Genomic DNA, 18,126 nt, shown 5'->3' on the forward strand with positions numbered 1-18,126 from the left:
GCACATCCCAGCCAGAAGCAGGGCTTGGGCATCAGGCTGTGACGGACACACTCACCCACTCGGCATGTGTAGCCAGGGACCCTCAGTCCCTGCAGAAACCTGCACACCAGGGATGCTGCCCAGTTGCCTGGCACGGGCCAGAGTTAGAGGCTGACCCTACATGGCACCCAGCCTGACCAGTCCCCAGGGGTCCCCACGATGCCTGCACAAGACAGGGGTCAAAGGTGCACCCGCAGACACAGGAGAGGCTGGCCACCAAGGGCCTTCCTGCCCTGGCCACCTCCCACCGCAGGGAGCTTCCTTATGGGCAGCCCCCAGAGAGGGAGGGCACCCCTGCTGTCAGCCCCCATAGGAAGGGCTGGCAGTTGTCATGGGATTGAGTTGTGGGGTGGTCTGCAGACAGTGGGGGCCCTGGACGAAGCCCCTGACCATGGGGCACAGAGACCCTGAATGATGACAGCCTGGCTGGGCACACAGTCATCTCAGGGCACCCAGGGACCACTCAGAGAAAGCATGAGGACCCTGGAGGGAGGGCCTGCTTCCCTGCAGAGCCTGGGCCCTGCCCTCCTTCCAGGGAAGAGCAGGAAGATGGCAAGGCTGCCAGCTCAGCACCCGGTGGTGGTGGCCAGGACCACGTGGGACCCGCACACAAGGCCAGAAGCTCTGGGCCCCCTCATGCCCTGCTCGCCCCTGCTTGGGTAGATGTGGCCCCACAGTGGGGACCTGGCTATGGTCTCCCACTTGGCAGGTGCCCTCGGTGTCTGCCACTTGAAACCCGCACGTGTGGACGCCCAGTGGCGTCTCCCTTGTGCACCCACACAGCAGCGGGTAGGTGATCAGGGGACCAGCCAGCACCAGCCTGTCAGCATGCGCTCACTTCAACCCTCCTGGGATCTGCTCCAGGGGCCAATGTGTCCACAAGGACTCCAGCAGAGAAGCAGGTACTGGACACAGTGACCTCTCCTGGGCTGGCAGCCAAGGCAGGGTGCTGGCTGGGGAGCACCCCCGAGGGGAAGTAGAGCAGTGTGCCCACCTGGCAAGAGAAGAGTGGGCCTAGAGGACATGCCAGTCACAGAGGGACCAAGTCTGTGCCTGCACTGCTGGAGGGGAGATCCTGACAGGTGGCAGAGCGGGTTCTAGGGCTGTGTGTTCGGGGGGCAACAAGGCCACGTGAGAAGGCTCTGGGAGGGGCAGACTCTGCCTGAAAACATGGCAGCGGTAGTGACCAGGGCTGCAGTGGTGACCAGGGTGCCAGTGGTGATCAGGGTACCAGGGGTGACCAGGGTGCCAGTGGTCAGTAGTGACCAGGGTACCAGGGGTGACCAGGGCATCAGGGGTGACCAGGGCTCATGCAGTGAGCACTGAAAACAGCAGTGACCAGGGTGCCAGGGGTGATCAGGGTACCAGGGGTGACCAGGGTGCTGGGGGTGACTGGGGTGCCAGCAGTGACCAGGGCTCACGCAGTGACCACTGAGAATAGCGGTGACCAGGACGCTGGGGTTTTATTGCAACTTTGTGAGAAATCAGAGTGTGAGGTGCAAGTGCTGGGGGTCATGGGGAGAGGCAAAGGGCATGGCGGGTTTCCTCTCAGGGAGATGAGAAGTTCTGGAACCACACAGAGGGGGTGGCTGTGTGACCAACCCTACTGGACAGCTTGCTGTAACACCACTGAGACCATGGCCACTTTTCCGCCCATGTCCTTCTGGCCACCAGGGCACCCTGCAGCCCTGAGGCTACACTCTCAGCAGGGCCCAGGCTGTGGTGAGGGGCTCAGCTCCGGCACTTCTGGCTTAGCTCTCTGACAGCACAGGGGAGTCAGGGGGACGAGGTCCCTGAAGAGCAGGCTCTCGGCCATGCAGACGCAACATGGCCATCCTGACAACCAGGCCCCTCCCTGCCCACCTGTGGGAGGTCAGTGGGGTGGGCATGGGCAGGGCCCCTAGTGACTCAAAGGGAACACATGGGGCCCCGGACCACAGCCAGTACCTGGTAGCATGCGGCACCCAGGGCCGTCTGCCCAAACCCGCACCCGAGGTGGAGGCCACGAGCAGTGGCGCTCGGCTGAGGGCACCCAAGGGCTGCAGTCAGTGCTCACTAGAGGCTGGTCACGCCTGCCAGCTAAACTGCTGTAGCACCCTTCTCAGCTGGGGAAACCGGGCCTCAGTGTGTCTTGGGGTCACCATTCAGGAGCATAGAGAAGCCCATGGGAAACACAGCAAGGGGACCTAGAAGCCATGCCAACTCCAGCGGGCCACGCCTGGCCCCTGCCCCTGCCGGGCATGCGGGGTTGCCATCTGTGAACCACAAACCATCCTGGACGCCTCCCTTCTCCTGGGAAAGATCAGTCCGAAAGGCGCTCGAGGAGACAGGGGACTGGCCTCAGGAGGGAACACTCCGCTGGCCCACGCACCCTGAGTCAGGATGCAGGGCCGGAGCCCCCTCCACTCCCACCCCAAGGTCCCTCCTCCACCCATGAGGACAGCACATTTCTTAGAGGGATGGGGATTGAGGGGTCCAGGGGTCAGGTCTCGCCCTCCTCCCCAGACTGGGCAACTGGGGGCTTCCCCTTGGAGGACAGTGGTCCCCACTACCAGAGCAGGCTTCATGGCCAACTGCTCTGACTCCATGTGGCCCCGAGAAGCCCCCGAGAGTGCCAGGCCGGCAGCCCCAGGAGGGTCAGCTGGCCGGAGGCGAGACGCAGGCATGCAGACGGTTCAAAGCACCCTCTGTTCCCATGCTGCCTCGGCCAGCTGCGCCGAGTGCGGCCGGGCCCCCGGGTGACATGTGCTGGGCACAGCTGGAGCTCTTGGGCCCCACCCCCAGCCTGACGCCTGCAGTGGCCCGCTCAGGTCCAGGCCACGCATGAGAGGGGCCTGCAGAGGTCCCACGGGGAGCGACCTTGCCATGGCCTCTCCCCTGTCTGGCACCCTCTCAGCTAGTGCTCCCCATCTGCCCTGAACCTGGAGCTGGGCACAGGGCATGGAGCCAGCTCCAGGGCTTCCTTGGGCGGCCCCACACACTGCCCCAGCCCGGAGCCGGGGACGAAGGGAGATGTCCTCTGAGGGCAGGCCTGGAGGAGCTGGACGGCTGAGGGCGTGAACACCAAGGACGGCGACCCACAGGAGCCGCTTTGCCCTGTCACACCTTGGCTTCCCCATCCCACAGGGATTCAACATCTGGGAGCACAGGGTGGAGCTAGGAGCACCCCGGAGCCCGCCAGGAGCTGGCAACATGGTACAGAAGGCCAGAAGGGTGCTGGGTGTGCCCTAGTGAGCAGCGGCCCCACCACCCACAGCACACAGGAGTCTGGGGGTGACGCCCTGCACCCTGAGCACCCTGCGACTCCCTGGGGCCGGCCCGCCCCGCCTTGCAATCCCTGCCTTTCCTTCAGGGTTCAGGAGGCAGCAGGGCAGCCCTCCACAGGACCCCCACCCCTCTCCTGTTACCCAGGGCCCAGCACTCAGCCATGGCAGTTCAAGTCCAGCTGGGTGGCAGCCGCTCTCCCCTCCTGCTCTGGTCACCTTTCTGGTGGGTGCTGTGCTGGAGGCGGAGAGGCCCAGGAAGCCCCCAGGAAGTTAGCCATGCCCCATGGGGACACCCTGAAGGCCACAGGCCCCAGGAGCTGTAAAACTGCAAGAAAGGCAGGATCCCACCACAGGAAGTGGCCTCAGAGTCCACCGGAGGCCGCCTCGGGGAGCGCGCCCCAGCCGCGGGCAGCCAGCTGCTCAGCACCCCCCGCGTGCTGTGCAATGCCGGTTTGGGGGCCTCTGCAGAGTCCCTTCCCCCACCCTGGCCCCACCTGCCAGCTGTCCATAGGAGAGGCCTTGAGGCTTGCACGGTCGCCATGGGGATGGCAATGCCACCTACCAGGCAACCAGGCCCCGCAAGTGGGTGACAGCTGCCGTCTGGTCCCCCCTTCCTGCACACGACAGGTGGCACAAGGCGTCTGCTGCGCGTTGCCTGGTCAGGCCTTGTCCAGCAACAGCCACCCTGGGGGCTGTCTCCAGGGGTGACTGTCCCTCAGCCTGGCAGAGCCACACTCAGGCTCTCGGCTCCACTGCCCTGGACAGAGCCCGTCTGGGGGGCCTTGGGTTCCTGTGGCAGACCCGCTCCACGGGGACACTCAGAGCTGCCCCCCGGGGACAGCAGGAGCACAAGCCTCCACACTGCAGCTCTACCCCAGGCCTCCTGCCCTGCCTCTTCCCTCCCCTACAGCTCTGGGGGCAACCAGAAACCCCAGTGCCCTTTGGGTGTGAATCCATCTTCCTCAGACAATAGCACCAATATATTACCTATTCCTGTTTAAATAGATGCGCTTGGAAGGTGAGCCCCAAAGATGAAGTGGGAGACAGGCCAGCGTGACAAACAGCAGCGCCAGCCACCTGCCACGATGCTGGCGCTGCAGCCTCCTCCCAGCCAAGCTCTGCTTCTCTGCTCCTTCAAGTCCTAGCAGAACCTGCCAGGCCCGCAGGGAAGTCCTACCATGGCTCTCCGGCTCTCCTCGTCCCTCCTGGCTTGTGGCTTGCAACCAGGCACACCAAGCTTTGCCCACACAGCCAAAGCCGTCAGAGGCACTGTGCTGACCAGTGCACGTGGCCCCGTGCTGAGAAAACTTTATAAATACAAACAGGGTTGTAAGTCTTCCTCTTGGCGGACATGAAGGTGCCACCGGTGGAGCCCGACTATTGGGAGTCCCACCTCCGGGACCTGGGTGCGGGCGGGGTTTGGATGCAGGGTTGTGGGACATGTGAGCAGCTGAGAGCGGGGTGTGGTGGGGCCGTAGGAGAAAGAGGGTGTGGAGCAGAGCCGAGCACAGGACAGCGCTGAAGGGTGACAGCAGCCGACCGGCAGGGGCTGCCCCAAAGTCCTGGGGTAGCTACAGTCCTCCCTGACTCTGGGAACTCTTGGCCAGGCTAGCAGGCTGGATGAGGGTCCCTGGAGACGCCCAGGACTTGGTCCTCACAGGGAGGGGTCTCTGCAGGCCAGCTTCCCGGCCCCACCTGCTGCCCCCAAACCTGGGGCTCCAGAGACGGCGGCAGAGAGCGGCCAGCAGGCAGGAGGCACTGCCAGCAGGTGGGCACAGGCGGCTTTGTACACACGTTGGGAGAACACCCCAGCATAGGACTGTCAGCCATCGCCCGCGGGCAGCTTTGCAAGCCTTTAAAGCGAATTCTCCTTCCTTCCTCCGGCCTCCAGGCCAGCGAGTCCCTCTGACAGTGCTCCAGTCCTGGGGCAAGTGGCTGCTCTGGGGCAGCTTGCTCGCTCCCTGGGACCCCACGGACACGGCGCTCCATGCCAGCAGGCCTGCGCACTACAGGCCTGAATTCACAGAGACGGTGAGCCCTGCCTGGGACACACTAGTCCTGCTGGCCGGCATAGGTGCTGTGTCCCAAACACCAGGGAGGGAGGTCCTGGCAGCCTGACAGCACCCCTGCACCTTGTGGGGGCAGGATGGGGTGGCCGCTGTCCTCCCCTTCCATCTACTGAGTATCCTGCCCATGTGGATTGGTCATCTCTGTAGGCAAACCCTAAAGAATCACCAAAAAGTACCTAGAGACAACCAGCAAGTACACGTGGCAAAGCCCAACCGGGGGCCTGGTGTCTCCTGCAGGCCCTACTGAGAAGCAGGGCAGAGAGGAGGCCGAGGCGCTGCAGCTTGCGAACTGGAAAGAGGTTGCGCATGGGGCAGAGGGAGGACAGTGGACGGAGCAGAGGGAGGACCGTGGACGGAGCAGAGGGAGGACAGTGGACAGAGCAGAGGGAGGACCGTGGACGGAGCAGAGGGAGGACCATGGACAGAGCAGAGGGAGGACCATGGACAGAGCAGAGGGAGGACCCTGGACAGAGCAGAGGGAGGACAGTGGACAGAGCAGAGGGAGGACAGTGGACAGAGCAGAGGGAGGACAGTGGACGGAGCAGAGGGAGGACCATAGACAGAGCAGAGGGAGGACCATGGACGGAGCAGAGGGAGGACAGTGGTCGGAGCAGAGGGAGGACCGTGGACGGAGCAGAGGGAGGACCCTGGACAGAGCAGAGGGAGGACAGTGGACAGAGCAGAGGGAGGACAGTGGACGGAGCAGAGGGAGGACAGTGGACAGAGCAGAGGGAGGACAGTGGACGGAGCAGAGGGAGGACCGTGGACGGAGCAGAGGGAGGACCGTGGACGGAGCAGAGGGAGGACCATGGACAGAGCAGAGGGAGGACCATGGACAGAGCAGAGGGAGGACCCTGGACAGAGCAGAGGGAGGACAGTGGACAGAGCAGAGGGAGGACAGTGGACAGAGCAGAGGGAGGACAGTGGACGGAGCAGAGGGAGGACCATAGACAGAGCAGAGGGAGGACCATGGACGGAGCAGAGGGAGGACAGTGGTCGGAGCAGAGGGAGGACCGTGGACGGAGCAGAGAGAGGACAGTGAACGGAGCAGAGGGAGGACAGTGGATGGAGCAGAGGGAGGACAGTGAACGGAGCAGAGGGAGGACCGTGGACGGAGCAGAGGGAGGACCATGGACAGAGCAGAGGGAGGACAGTGGACGGAGCAGAGGGAGGACCGTGGATGGTGGAGCCGAGACATCGTGGGCTGAAGCCACCACGTTGCTTCTCGGGCTCAGAGGACAATGCCAAGTTCCTGGCATAATGAGCCAGTCCAGAGGTGCCCAGGGCCTCTCAAGGCTTAGCATAAAGTCACAATGACAGCCTATGGAGAGCAACAGCAGCTTGCTCACAGCCCCCTGACCATCCTTGTTAGGGCCGGGGGTCTGCCCAGGCTCATGGGTGACCACAGCCTGAGTTCACCGCGGACTGGACCTGCCATGTCTCACGAAGCAGATGAGAGATGGGGCACAGGACAGGCGCCAACAGGGACTGCGCAGGCTCTGGGCGGAATCTTAGAAATCAAGCACCACTAAGTGCTGGTGGGTGTCGGTGCCCACTGGGCAACTGCAGCAGTGTGCGGGGTCACAGCTGGAGGAGGCCTCCCTGTGCAGCTGGGGCCACAGGGCCAGCACTCGGAGACCAGAGGCGGGGGGCTTGAGAGGAGCTTTGGCCTGTCACGGTGATACCCCAAGCCCCAGCTTAACTAACCCAGGCAGGGGGAGGCCAAAGAGCAGGATGCTGGACGCTCCCCGGAGGAGGCCATGAGGCCAGGAGCACAAACCGAGGCCGATTCCCCCGCTGCAGATCCTGCGCCCACCACCCCATGGCATGACCACGCCACTACTACCCTGGGAACCTGGGGCTGCGGCTGGGGCCCACAGGGGCCCAACAGAAAGAAGGGGCTGGGGCCAGATGCCCAGGCCTTGCGTCTCAGGCCCCATGTGCTACCCGGCCCGGTGCCCTCGCCAGCCTCTGTTCTCCCTTCTGGGTCCCTCCGTAAGCTTCTGACTGGTCCTCACCCAGAGGCTGCCCCCTGTCCCCTGTTGAGTGGAGCTGTCATGCCTGCCTGGTGCCTGGCCCCAGCCCTCTGACCCCTTCACAGGTTGAGTGCCGGGGGTGTCCAGACCATCCATACGGAGTCACTGGGCTGGGCATTTGGGAAGTGCTGGACCCTTGCTGACTGTCAGCATGTGGGCTTCCCACACCCCTACCCCCGCTATGACAGCAGGGACACAGACCCCCTGCCCCCACCGAGACCACATGAGTTCACCCAGCAGGTGCAGCTAACCAAGTGCTGGCCAACCAAGGACAGACCCCTGACTGGATGACGTTGGGCGGCTCTTTACACAGACGCTGGAGCCAGGATGTCCAGGGAACTGCAGCACACCCAGGTTGGCACCCCTGTTCTGGGTCTGTTCCTCCCTGCCCCCTGCACCCAGCAGCCACTGCCAGACTCAGGCGGAGGTGGCGCCAGGCCCCCCTGCCATTCCCCAGAGGCGCTCTGCTGGGCAGCCCCCCCACCTGGGCTGGCTGTGCAGGAGGTGCCTAGGCGCCACACGCGGCCCCGCACGTCTGCTGCCCCAGGCATCCCGGCCGAGCACACAGAGCACTGGTTCCCCTGCCAGGTGCGGGGGGAGGAAGCCGGGGAGCGGTCACGGGAAGCCCGGGGACTGCACTGGCAGGCCCTCCCCCTCCCTCAGGGATCCTCACGTGAGCAACCAGAGGCCCCACAGACACGCAGGGGTCTGAGGAGAGGAGCTGGCCAAGGAGGCGCCCCATGCCCACCCGAGGCTCAGGGCGGCGGACTGTCACTCTATGGGGGACCAGGGCCACGTGCTAACATGGTTCCCACAATCTTCCCCAACACCCTCTTGCCTGGGGCAGCAGGGTTGAAGTTGGGGCATCCCTCTGCCACCCAGGAGTCTCTACATAGGAGTCTTCAGCCACAGGGGCTCAGTAGAGCTGGAGTGGCCAAGGATCAGGGTCCCCCAGCTCCAGATGGGCAGCAGCACCCCACTTGAGACAGCCCAGCCTGCACGGGGTCACGGCCTCATAGCACCATGGCAGGATTGGGGAACAGCAACCTCCGGGCTAGCTTAGAACTTGGAGGTCACCCTGGGGCCCAGGTGGGGCTGCAGGGAGACAGCTGCTGCCTTGGTAACGGGCGCACACACACCAGCCACCTGCTTCCGCTCATGCCCCAGGGCCCGTCACTGCGGGAGCAGGTGACTGCGCTCGCTGCCCTGGGTCAGAGCTGAGCCACAGGTCTGCAGCGTTTGGGTCCCGGTGCCTGTCCCCCATCATGCTGCCACTGTCCTTCCTCAATTCAGTCTCTGCCAGTCCCAGGAGCCCCCACCCCTCCATAACCGTGTCTTCCTCCTTGGCTCCTTGGCTGCTCCTCTAGATACTCTGGTAGAACCTTCTGGAACCCCTGGGCTGCCGTGGAACCTTCTGGAACCTGCTCCACAGCCTGCGCTAACGCCACACAAGGCCAGAGCACAGGGCCACATCAGTGTCTCAGTCCCACGGAAAACCATAAACTCCACCTACCATGCAGACACCCACCCCCCGCAGGTTCCAGACCTACAACCAAACCGGAACTGCTGTGATGGAAACACAGTACAGAAAGAACCCAAAAGGAGAGGAAAAGGAGTGAAACAGTGGACGTGGGAAACCACGAATGAGGTGCGGGACGGGGACCCAAGCAGGCAGAGGACCTGGACCTGACCCGGCTGTGCCCGGGCTCCTGGGGACCCCGCGGGGCAGGGCCCCAAGCAGGCAGAGGACCTGGGCCTGACCCAGCTGTGTCCGGGCTCCTGGGGACCCCGCGGGGCAGGGCCCCAAGCAGGCAGAGGACCTGGGCCTGACCTGGCTGTGCCCAGGCTCCTGGGGACCCTGTCCCAGCCAGGTGGCAGCACGCCTAGTTGTGGACGCATCCACCCCAAGTGTGGGTCCCAGCAGGCTGAGCGCACAAGTACCCGTGAGCTACACAGACCCTACACCCACGTGTGACACACATAAGTGCCTGTGCACAGTCATCCCAGGGTCCCAGGGTCCCAGGGTCCTGCCGCTTCAGCCTGCAGGATCACTGCCAAGGGAGTGGGCAGCACCCCAAGCCCAAGCATCCAAACCCAGGTGTCTGAGGGGAAGCCAGGCTGGCAAGGCCACAGGCTGGAGGCCTCCTCACACGGCCAGGGGCCAGAAGCATGCCCTGGGGCAGGGGTGGCGTTGCCCCCAGTGGCCGTAGCCGCCCCCCCCCCGGGCCTGGCAGCCAAACTCCACCCCTCCTGACGGGCCCTCAGCACTGGGCTGGCCCACAGCTTGGGGTGACTCCTGCTGCTCTGGCCCCACACAGGACCAGTGCTTTGTTGACTGGGACCCCCAACACTATAGCACGAGATGTTACCAATCCCAGCTCAGTCTGGCCTGGCGGGAGGGTGGGGGCAGGGGAGACCTGGGTACCGCCCCTGCCTCCCCCTCCCCACCTGCACAGCTGCACCGCGGCTCGCCTCCATGGCTGCCAGCCGGGACCTCTGGGGAGGCTGGGGAGGCTGGGGAGGTGGGGAGGAAGGCTGGGGGAGTACTCTGGCACCTGCGCAGCCCCCTCCCCAGGCCCCTGCCGTGGGGCAGGACAGCTGGTGGCCCCCACAGCCGCAGGCCCCGTTCCCCCTCAGCCCCTGGGGCGCCCCTCTGGAGTGCGGGTGCCAGGCCCAGCCCACGATGTTATGTCAGCTGTTACCCCTGCTTCAAGCGAGGCCCTCCAGCTGGCCGGGGTCAGATGTGAAAACAAGGACCCCCGCTGTCCCATCCCGGAGCCCCCACCCGACGTGGCGCTCGCAGGCGAGGCATACAGAGGACACCTGTCCCCACCAGGGCACTCTAATCCCACTGAAGTCGATCGCAGCCGTCCGCAAGCTGACTTTTGTCCTGGGCCTCGGGGAGGGCCCTGGGAGGCCGCCCCTCACGCACCACGGAGAACAAAGGCCCTCGTGGGGACCCCTCTCCCTGCAGCCCACTGTCCCCCGTCCCCTCATGCAGCGGTATCACCTCCTACAAAGGCCTGGCTGCTGTGCCAAACCGTGCCTGAGGCCGCTGCCATCTCCTTACCAACCTGCAGCAGAGACCATATCAACTCTCGAGAGTGGGAGGCAGGGAGGAGGGGCTGGGGTGTGAGTGGGAGGGCAAGAGACCACCCAGGCACCTGGCACTGTCAGGGAGAGGCCCAGAGGCACACACTGCACACGTATCACACACATGCACATCCTGAACACACACACGCGTGTGCACACCACACACCGGGTGCCTAAAGGAGTCGGGGCCCTAGGCCCATGCCAGCTCCTCACTGCCACCAGGTGGGAGGGGCCTCAGGAGGGGTGTGGGTCCAGGCCTGGCTTCACTGCGTGAGCCCCAAGGGTACCCAGCATGGGACACAGCCCACTCTCTCCTCACCCCAGGAAGGCTGGGGACAGCTGGCGTGCCCCGGCTGCCTGGCCGCTCCGTGGACACAGGCTGGAGGGCTTCCTGGGCCTCTTGAGGACTTGGGGCAGGCTTGTTCTTCCTTTGGGGGAGTCAGACATGAAGCAGCAGGGTTCCTGACAGGAGCAAGGGGGAACCCTGACCCAAGCAGTCTCTCCCAGGGCAAACACTGCTCAGAGGACCCACCCAAGCTAGGATCAAGTTACAGGATTTTCTGGAAGGTTCCAGAACACTCCAGCTCCTGGCCCAGGCCCCTTAGCCTGCCAGGGTCTTAACAGACAACACTCCTGGCGGTGACAGACGACGAGCAGCCTGACGGCAGCCTCACAGAGGCAGGCTTTGTTACAGAACAGGCCTCACCACATGGCCCCATGGGCTGTGGAACGTTCCGGTAACAGCCCACCTGTCCCATGTGCACGGCTGCGGTACACAGGCCCGTGCGTGGGAATGACAGCTGGTCCCTGGCCCACAGCTGCCTCCAGGCAGGCTGGCGGCCAACTCGGGCCTGCGAGCCGCAGTCCAGGGATGGGGGAGCCAGCAGGGTGGCAGCCGAGCCCCACGTTGCTGGGGCAGGGCTGGGGCGCGAGACCGGCAAGGAAGGGGAGGCACCCCCACAGGCCAGCACCTGGCTTCAGCCAGGCATGAGTGGGAGGCCCAGCAGAGCCATCAGGGTGAAGTCCGTGTCCCCCTTCGGGCGGAGGGAGGGGCCGATGCGGAATGCGGAGGCCTGCACGGGGACCTCCAGGCATGCGATGGGCTTGGGCGGAGGACAGCAGGCTGGGTGTGCGCCCTGCCGGGGAGGCGCTCTCGGGCCTGGGCCCCACAGGGACAGGCCACACCCTGTGCCCTCTGCCACGTGGCCTGGCTGGTCCATAAGCTCCCATGCGTGCACAGTTGGCAGCGTGGGGCGTTCCGGTGTGTCCCACAAGGCCCCCAGCTCACAGGGCGCTGGGGGACATGTCTGCACACAGTCCATGGGCAGCAGTTGACAGCTCACGGACTGGGATTCCGGCCGTGCCCACGTGGGCCTTGTCGGTTTCCTACTCCTAACCCAGCCCGGCCGAGTTCTGGCTGAGGACATCTGAGGAGTGAACCAGAAGTGCCCACATAGGGCTCCCCGAGTCAGATGGACACGCTGACCTCCTGGCACCAGCACAGCTCAGTGACAAGCCCCGCTCAGCCACTGTGGCTCGACATGGAGGAAAATTCTAGAAACATGTAGGGCAAGTCCTATAAGGCCCAGAGCGGACTCCCGTGTGGGTGACCAAGTGACCTGCAAGTGGAGGGGTCATGTTCCCAGGAGACGCAGACCCAGGGTGGGAGCAGGCGACCGTGCACGGGCAGAGCCGACAGCCAAGGGCTCCACGGCGGCCTCTGGGGCCTCAGTTCCCCAGGATGGAAAGGCCTTGGGCTCAGCTGAGCCCCGGGGTCCCAACCTGGGGGCTGAGGGAGGCTCAAGCACACACAGGCCTGGTCAACACAGTGTTCCCACACTGCCCAGACACCAGCCCGCAGGTACCCACTGCAGCCAGGAGAAGCTGGCAGCGGGCGGCGTGCTTGGCAGGAGCAGGGGGGCAGGGGGGCCAGGGCTGGGGCCCAGGGGGCTGAGGAGAGAAGCCCGACCTTGTTCCACAGCAGAGGCCCCCGGTCCCCGCGGGGTCTCACGTTGTTGCTGGGAGAGTCGAGGGGCGAAGCAGGATCCAGCTGGCGGGAGGGGAGGGTCACGGCGGCCAGGGGAGGAAGCCGCAAGCCATGACCTCATCGCCCAGGCCTCCGGGCGCCCCGCACGCACGGGGCTGTGAGCTGCAGGCAGCCCAGGAGGGTCCCAGGACTTGGGGTGGCGCGGGGCCTGGGGCAGGTTCTTTGGGGGAGCCCTGCAGAGGAGGGGCCCTGCCAGCAGCAGGCCTCGGGGAGACAGGAAAGCCACCCAAACCCGGAACTCACTTCCGGGACAGGCACACACGGCACACAGCCACGGCTGAGCTGCAGCTCTGCTCTCCCCGGAACCACAGGCCAGCAGCAGGCCAGCAGAGCTCAAGCTGCCCCCTCCCCCACCACGCCAGACCCCCACGTGAGCGGGGGCCCCTCCCCACATGGCCTTTGCAGACCCACAAATGCCTGGGACCCCTGTGTGGCCTCCCAGCTCCCCAAGGCTGGAGCTGTTGGCCTCTCCAGGGTGCGGCCCACAAGCAAAGGGGCCTGCGGGCTCTCAGGGAAGACATGGTGGGGCCTGACCCTTCCCCATGAATGCCAAGGGGCCCCCACACCCCCATCCCTTGCTCAGCACCAGGAGGTGGGTCAGAGCTCCTGGGCTGCATGTGACAAGAGCGCCCCCTGGTGCCGCCGCGGCCGGTCGAGGCCACCTCTGCCCCTGCCGTCCCTCCACTGGGGGGTCCAGCCCTCCCCCCTCCAGGACCTGAGCTCTGGGCCCAGCCACACTGTCCCCCGCCCCAGGGGCACCCAGCGTCTGGGTCACGGGCCAGGCATCTAGAGGCTGTGAGCTGCAGCAGGAGGGCACCCCTGCGTCAGGAGCCCCCAGCAGATGCCCCACTGCTCCAGGAAACCCCCGTCCCTGCAGACCCCTCCCATGTGGGCCACTGGCTGCACCCACTGTGTCACCAACAGTCTTCATGATTGTGCCTCTGAGTGGCCACTGGCCACAGCACAACCCCCTGAGGGCGGCATCCCTGAGGGTTGGATTCCTGGCAGGACAGAGAGCCGCACGGGGTGGGGGTTGCCATGGGACAGCTCTGGGTACCAAGGGCAGGAGGCAACAACTGGGTGCATGGCCAGGCAGGGCTGGTCCCAGGGCCCCTGCCTGGGCAGCACTCAGGGGTCATGGCACAACCACCCACCAGGAAGCAGGCAGCAGTTGGGGTGGGGGAGTCAGCTGGCCCACCAGGCCACGCACAGGGCCTGCGCCAAGGTCCTGATGCAGGGTCGGCGGGGGGCAGACAGTGAGGACAGGCAGTGGGGGGACAGAGGACGCAGAGCGTGCACCCCTCTGGGAGTCGCAAGAGTCAGGCCAGAGTTCACCCCACACATGGCAAGCCCACCCTTGGTTGTGTAGTGAGCACCGGGCCGGGTTGCTGTGCCCACACCCCAAGGGGAGGCCACTCCCCAGAGGTGCAGGGTGAGGGGGCCAGCCTTCAGTGGCTACGGCTCCAGGAATGACCACCAGGGGGCGCCCGGGTATCACAGATGCCAGTCCCCACAGCAGCTGGCGGCCCAGGCATGCCTGGGACAGGACTTGCACACCAGGACCACAGGGTGGGTCCCCAGCACCAGGACCTCAGGGTGGGCTCCTAGCACACCCAGGCCCCCAGCACACCCAGGCCCCAGCACCAGGACCTGGGGGTGGGCCCCCAGCACACCCAGGGCTCCCAGCACCAGGACCACAGGGTGGGCTCCCAGCACACCCAGGCCCCCAGCACACCCAGGCCCCCAGCACACCCAGGCCCCCAGCACACCCAGGCCCCAGCACCAGGACCTCAGGGTGGGCCCCCAGCACACCTGGGCCCCAGCACCAGGACACACACAGGCCTCAGGGGTGACACAGACACGGGACAGACCCCATGGCATCAGAGCCATCCACACACAAGTGAGTTCCCTGGGGAGACGGGTGAGGGAGCTACAGGCCCAGATCTGAGCTGCAGTGAGCAGAGCAGGCATGGCCAAGCACAGCCAGGCACACGTGTGCACAATAAGATGGGTCCACATATATGATCAGAAACATGTGTAAGTGTACATGGGCTCAAACACACACAGGCACATGCAGACACTCAACACATGGACAGCCTGAACTCACTGTGCGGGACACGCATACACCACATCCACACGCCTTCGCACACAGCGCTCACCACGGGGACAAAGGCAGTGCTGTGGGCACACCAGCCCATGGGCACACCAGCCCATTGCCACGTGTGAGCGCACATGCACCCACTTGCATAGCCGCACACACGTACATGCTGCATGTGTCCAATGGTGTTAACACACCACGTGTGCACAGGCCTTCCGAGCAGTCCCCACATGTGTGCAGCTGCAGACATGCGTGTGCGCATCTGAACACAAACACAGCCGCCTGTGCCTCTGCTGCTCATGTGGACAGAGACATGCAGAGCCCAGGAGGGTGGGGCGACGTGCGCTGCCGCCATGACCCCAGACCCACGGCCTCTGCCCAACAGCGGGGCTGGAGGCCACCCTGGGCAGCCAAGAGTGCCGGGAGGGGATCACGGAGCCCTTACGAAACAGGACAGGACACACGCACACGTCCTGGGGGTAGGCGCTGGAGGGAGACCCCGCCGTTCCCAGACCTGGTGCATGCATTGTGCTAATGTAGTCACGCACAGCCATGCAACACCTGGCACCCAGAGTCCCAGGGACTCCCCCAGACCTCAGCAGCTACAGCTCCCTCTGCAGATACTGAGAACCCTAACGTGCTGTGGTCATGAGGCATGGCAGAAGACTTGCTGTGAAATTGACAGAAAACACTCCTCACTGGGCTGGGTGTGATGGCTCAACTGACTAATACTCCACCTGAAAGTGCCAGCAACCACACGGGTGCCGGTTCAAATCCTGGTTGCTTCACTTCCCTTCCAGCTCCCTGTTTGTGGCCTGGGAAAGCAGTGAAGGATGGCTCAAAGCCTTGGGATGCTGCATCTGAGTGGGAGACCTAGGGGAAGCTCCTGGCTCGTTACCCTCAAAGCTCCAGCCATTGTGACCACTTGGGGAGTGGACCAGCAGACAGAAAATCTTTCCCTCTGTCTCTCCACTCTGTATTTGACTTTCCAATGAAACTAAATTTTTAAAAAGAAACAACAACCTAGGAATTTGCAAAAGGAAGAAAGGGAGAAAAAAAGAGAGAAGAAGAGACAGAAGTGGGGAGGGAGGGAGAGAAGGAAGGAAGGAAGAAAAGAAAGAGAAAAAAGAAAATACGCCTCATGCAGAGAGAACAGCCAAAACCACCCACCCACAGCAACACTCCATCACCCACAGCCCCACCCACGGCAGGGCTCCATCACCCACAGCCCCACCCACGGCAGCGCTCCATCACCCACAGCCCCACCCACGGCAGGGCTCCATCACCCACAGCCCCACCCACGGCAACGCTCCATCACCCACAGCCCCACCCACGGCAGGGCTCCATCACCCACAGCCCCACCCACGGCAGCGCTCCATCACCCACAGCCCCACCCACGGCAGGGCTCCATCACCCACAGCCCCACCCACGGCAGGGCTCCATCACCCACAGCCCCACCCACGGCAGGGCTCCATCACCCACAGCCCCACCCACGGCAGTGCTCCATCACCCACAGCCCCACCCACGGCAGGGCTCCATCACCCACAGCCCCACCCACGGCAGGGCTCCATCACCCACAGCCCCACCCACGGCAGGGCTCCATCACCCACAGCCCCACCCACGGCAGCGCTCCATCACCCACAGCCCCACCCACGGCAGCGCTCCATCACCCACAGCCCCACCCACGGCAGGGCTCCATCACCCACAGCCCCACCCACGGCAGCGCTCCATTACATTGCCTGCAGGATTTGATCACTCCCCAGAACAAGCTGACACAGTAGCACGTGGGAGGAGTATCTGGCAGGCCCAGCAGTGCTTGGCACAGACACAACGCCAGGACAGGTCCCAAGGGGCGCCAAGCACATCCTTGGCTCCTAGGTGCACAGCCTTGGCACCTAGCCCGGCTTCAGGCACGGTGAGATGATCCCCAACCCAGCTGTACACCTCATAGGCTCAGAGTCGGTCAAAGAGGGCAGAGTCTTCCAGCATGGATGGGTCTGTGACCCCAAACCAACAGCCCTGGGGTTCATGACACTACTGCCTGTCAGCCAGCTGGATGGCTCCCATGGGCACCCCACAGCCCTTCGTAGCACCAGAGGTGTGCCTACATGATGTGGGCTGATCTGGCCTCATGACTGCCAGCCCAGGCTCCCTGCCTCGTGGCTCAGATAAGCTGTAGACTGCACAGGGCCGGGACGTGAAAGCAGCTGGGTGGTCCCTCAGATCTGGAGCTGCACCTCGGGCCCACCAACAGGACATCAGGTGATTGTGGGAGGGGACACCTGTGTGCCCCACAAGGGTAAGCCAAGCCAGGAGCCACTACCTCTGTTAACCACAACCCCACCCTTCCTCCAGGAAGCCCTCCTGCCATACCCTCTCCCCTGTAGCCTGGCGCCTGAAGACCAAGGCAACAGCAGCCCTCAGGTCCCAGCTCTGTGCCCACATACCATCCAGAAGAGGGTGCCCGTGGCCAGGGTGGCATACTGCTCGATGGTGGACAGCACACTGAAGATGAGGCAGATGAGTACGATGAGGAACCTGCAGGAGACAGGGTGCCGGTCAGTTCATGGCTGCCACGCCCGCCCCATGAACCACGAGCCAGCCTCCCTCAGCAGCCACTGGGGCAGACAAGGAGCTGGTCCCCGCACCTTCTCCCCACCACACTGCCGGGTACGACGTGGCCTGAGCAGCTGCATCCAGGGGGGTTGTGTCAACAGAGAGCAAGTGGCTAGCGTTACAGGCTCCCTTCACAGGGACAGAACATTCCAGATCCACACAGCAGAGGCACGGGGTGTTCTATACCATTCTAGACCCAGATAATGGCCATAATGATGGAATATCAAGACCCAAACAACAGTCCGAGAGACAGAACATTCCAGACTCAGCTGTGATGGGCTGTTTCCAGGCCTGAAGAGCATTGGTTCTAGAGCCAGACAACAGGAGGACGGGTTCATGGGACATACCATTCTAGACCCAACAGTAACGAGGACTGCCAGACATCTGGTGTGGGCACACCGTACGAGCCACGTGCCCCCCCCCCCCCCACCGCACACCATGGTTCCCAGGACCCAGACGCTCAGGGCCCAGCTGCCCCTCCATGGGGCACATCTAAGGAAAGATGTGGCCAGCCCTGCCAGAGTCAGCTCCCTGGCTGCTCAGCTCTGCTGTGGCCAGCCCTCAACAGACGGCTGTCTGCTGTGACGGCTTCACAGCCAGCCAGCCGAGGACCCTGGGCTGTCCAGGCTGCCCCAGTCCTCCCCTGCCTGGGGGACAGACAGCCAGGGCCATGACAGCAAGGGGGCTGCCCCCACAGCCCCAGGAGAGGCTGAAAAAGCCCCAGGAGTGGGGTCCAAGGGGGTGGACCTCGGCCCTGCCAACAGCTGCCCACAGCTGCCCACACACTCCCATGGCTCCTTGCAGGCTCAGCGCTTGCACACCTTGCCTCTCCCTGCCACCTGTACCTCCAGTTCCAAGCTTC

The 18,126-nt window shown here is 64.3% G+C and overlaps 2 protein-coding genes across 5 annotated transcripts in view; both read right to left on the reverse strand.

Moving 5' to 3' along the window:
• KCNQ1 (potassium voltage-gated channel subfamily Q member 1) overlaps nucleotides 1-18,126 on the reverse strand; it is a 190,694-nt gene that overhangs the window by 145,713 nt on the left and 26,855 nt on the right. For 3 of the 4 annotated variants that reach the window (XM_058662659.1, XM_058662660.1, XM_004599258.2), the window contains exon 2: nucleotides 17,096-17,186. In XM_058662659.1, coding sequence (XP_058518642.1) covers nucleotides 17,096-17,186 — 91 coding nt within the window. Of the gene's footprint in view, nucleotides 1-17,091; nucleotides 17,187-18,126 lie in introns of all 4 variants that reach the window. The other variant, XM_058662661.1, reaches the window with a different exon arrangement.
• Nucleotides 1-18,126, reverse strand: part of MRPL23 (mitochondrial ribosomal protein L23) — a 262,071-nt gene that overhangs the window by 5,647 nt on the left and 238,298 nt on the right. The window lies entirely within an intron of this gene.

The sequence above is a fragment of the Ochotona princeps genome, chromosome 4 (assembly GCF_030435755.1).
Source record: "Ochotona princeps isolate mOchPri1 chromosome 4, mOchPri1.hap1, whole genome shotgun sequence".
Classification (NCBI taxonomy): Eukaryota; Metazoa; Chordata; class Mammalia; order Lagomorpha; family Ochotonidae; genus Ochotona; species Ochotona princeps.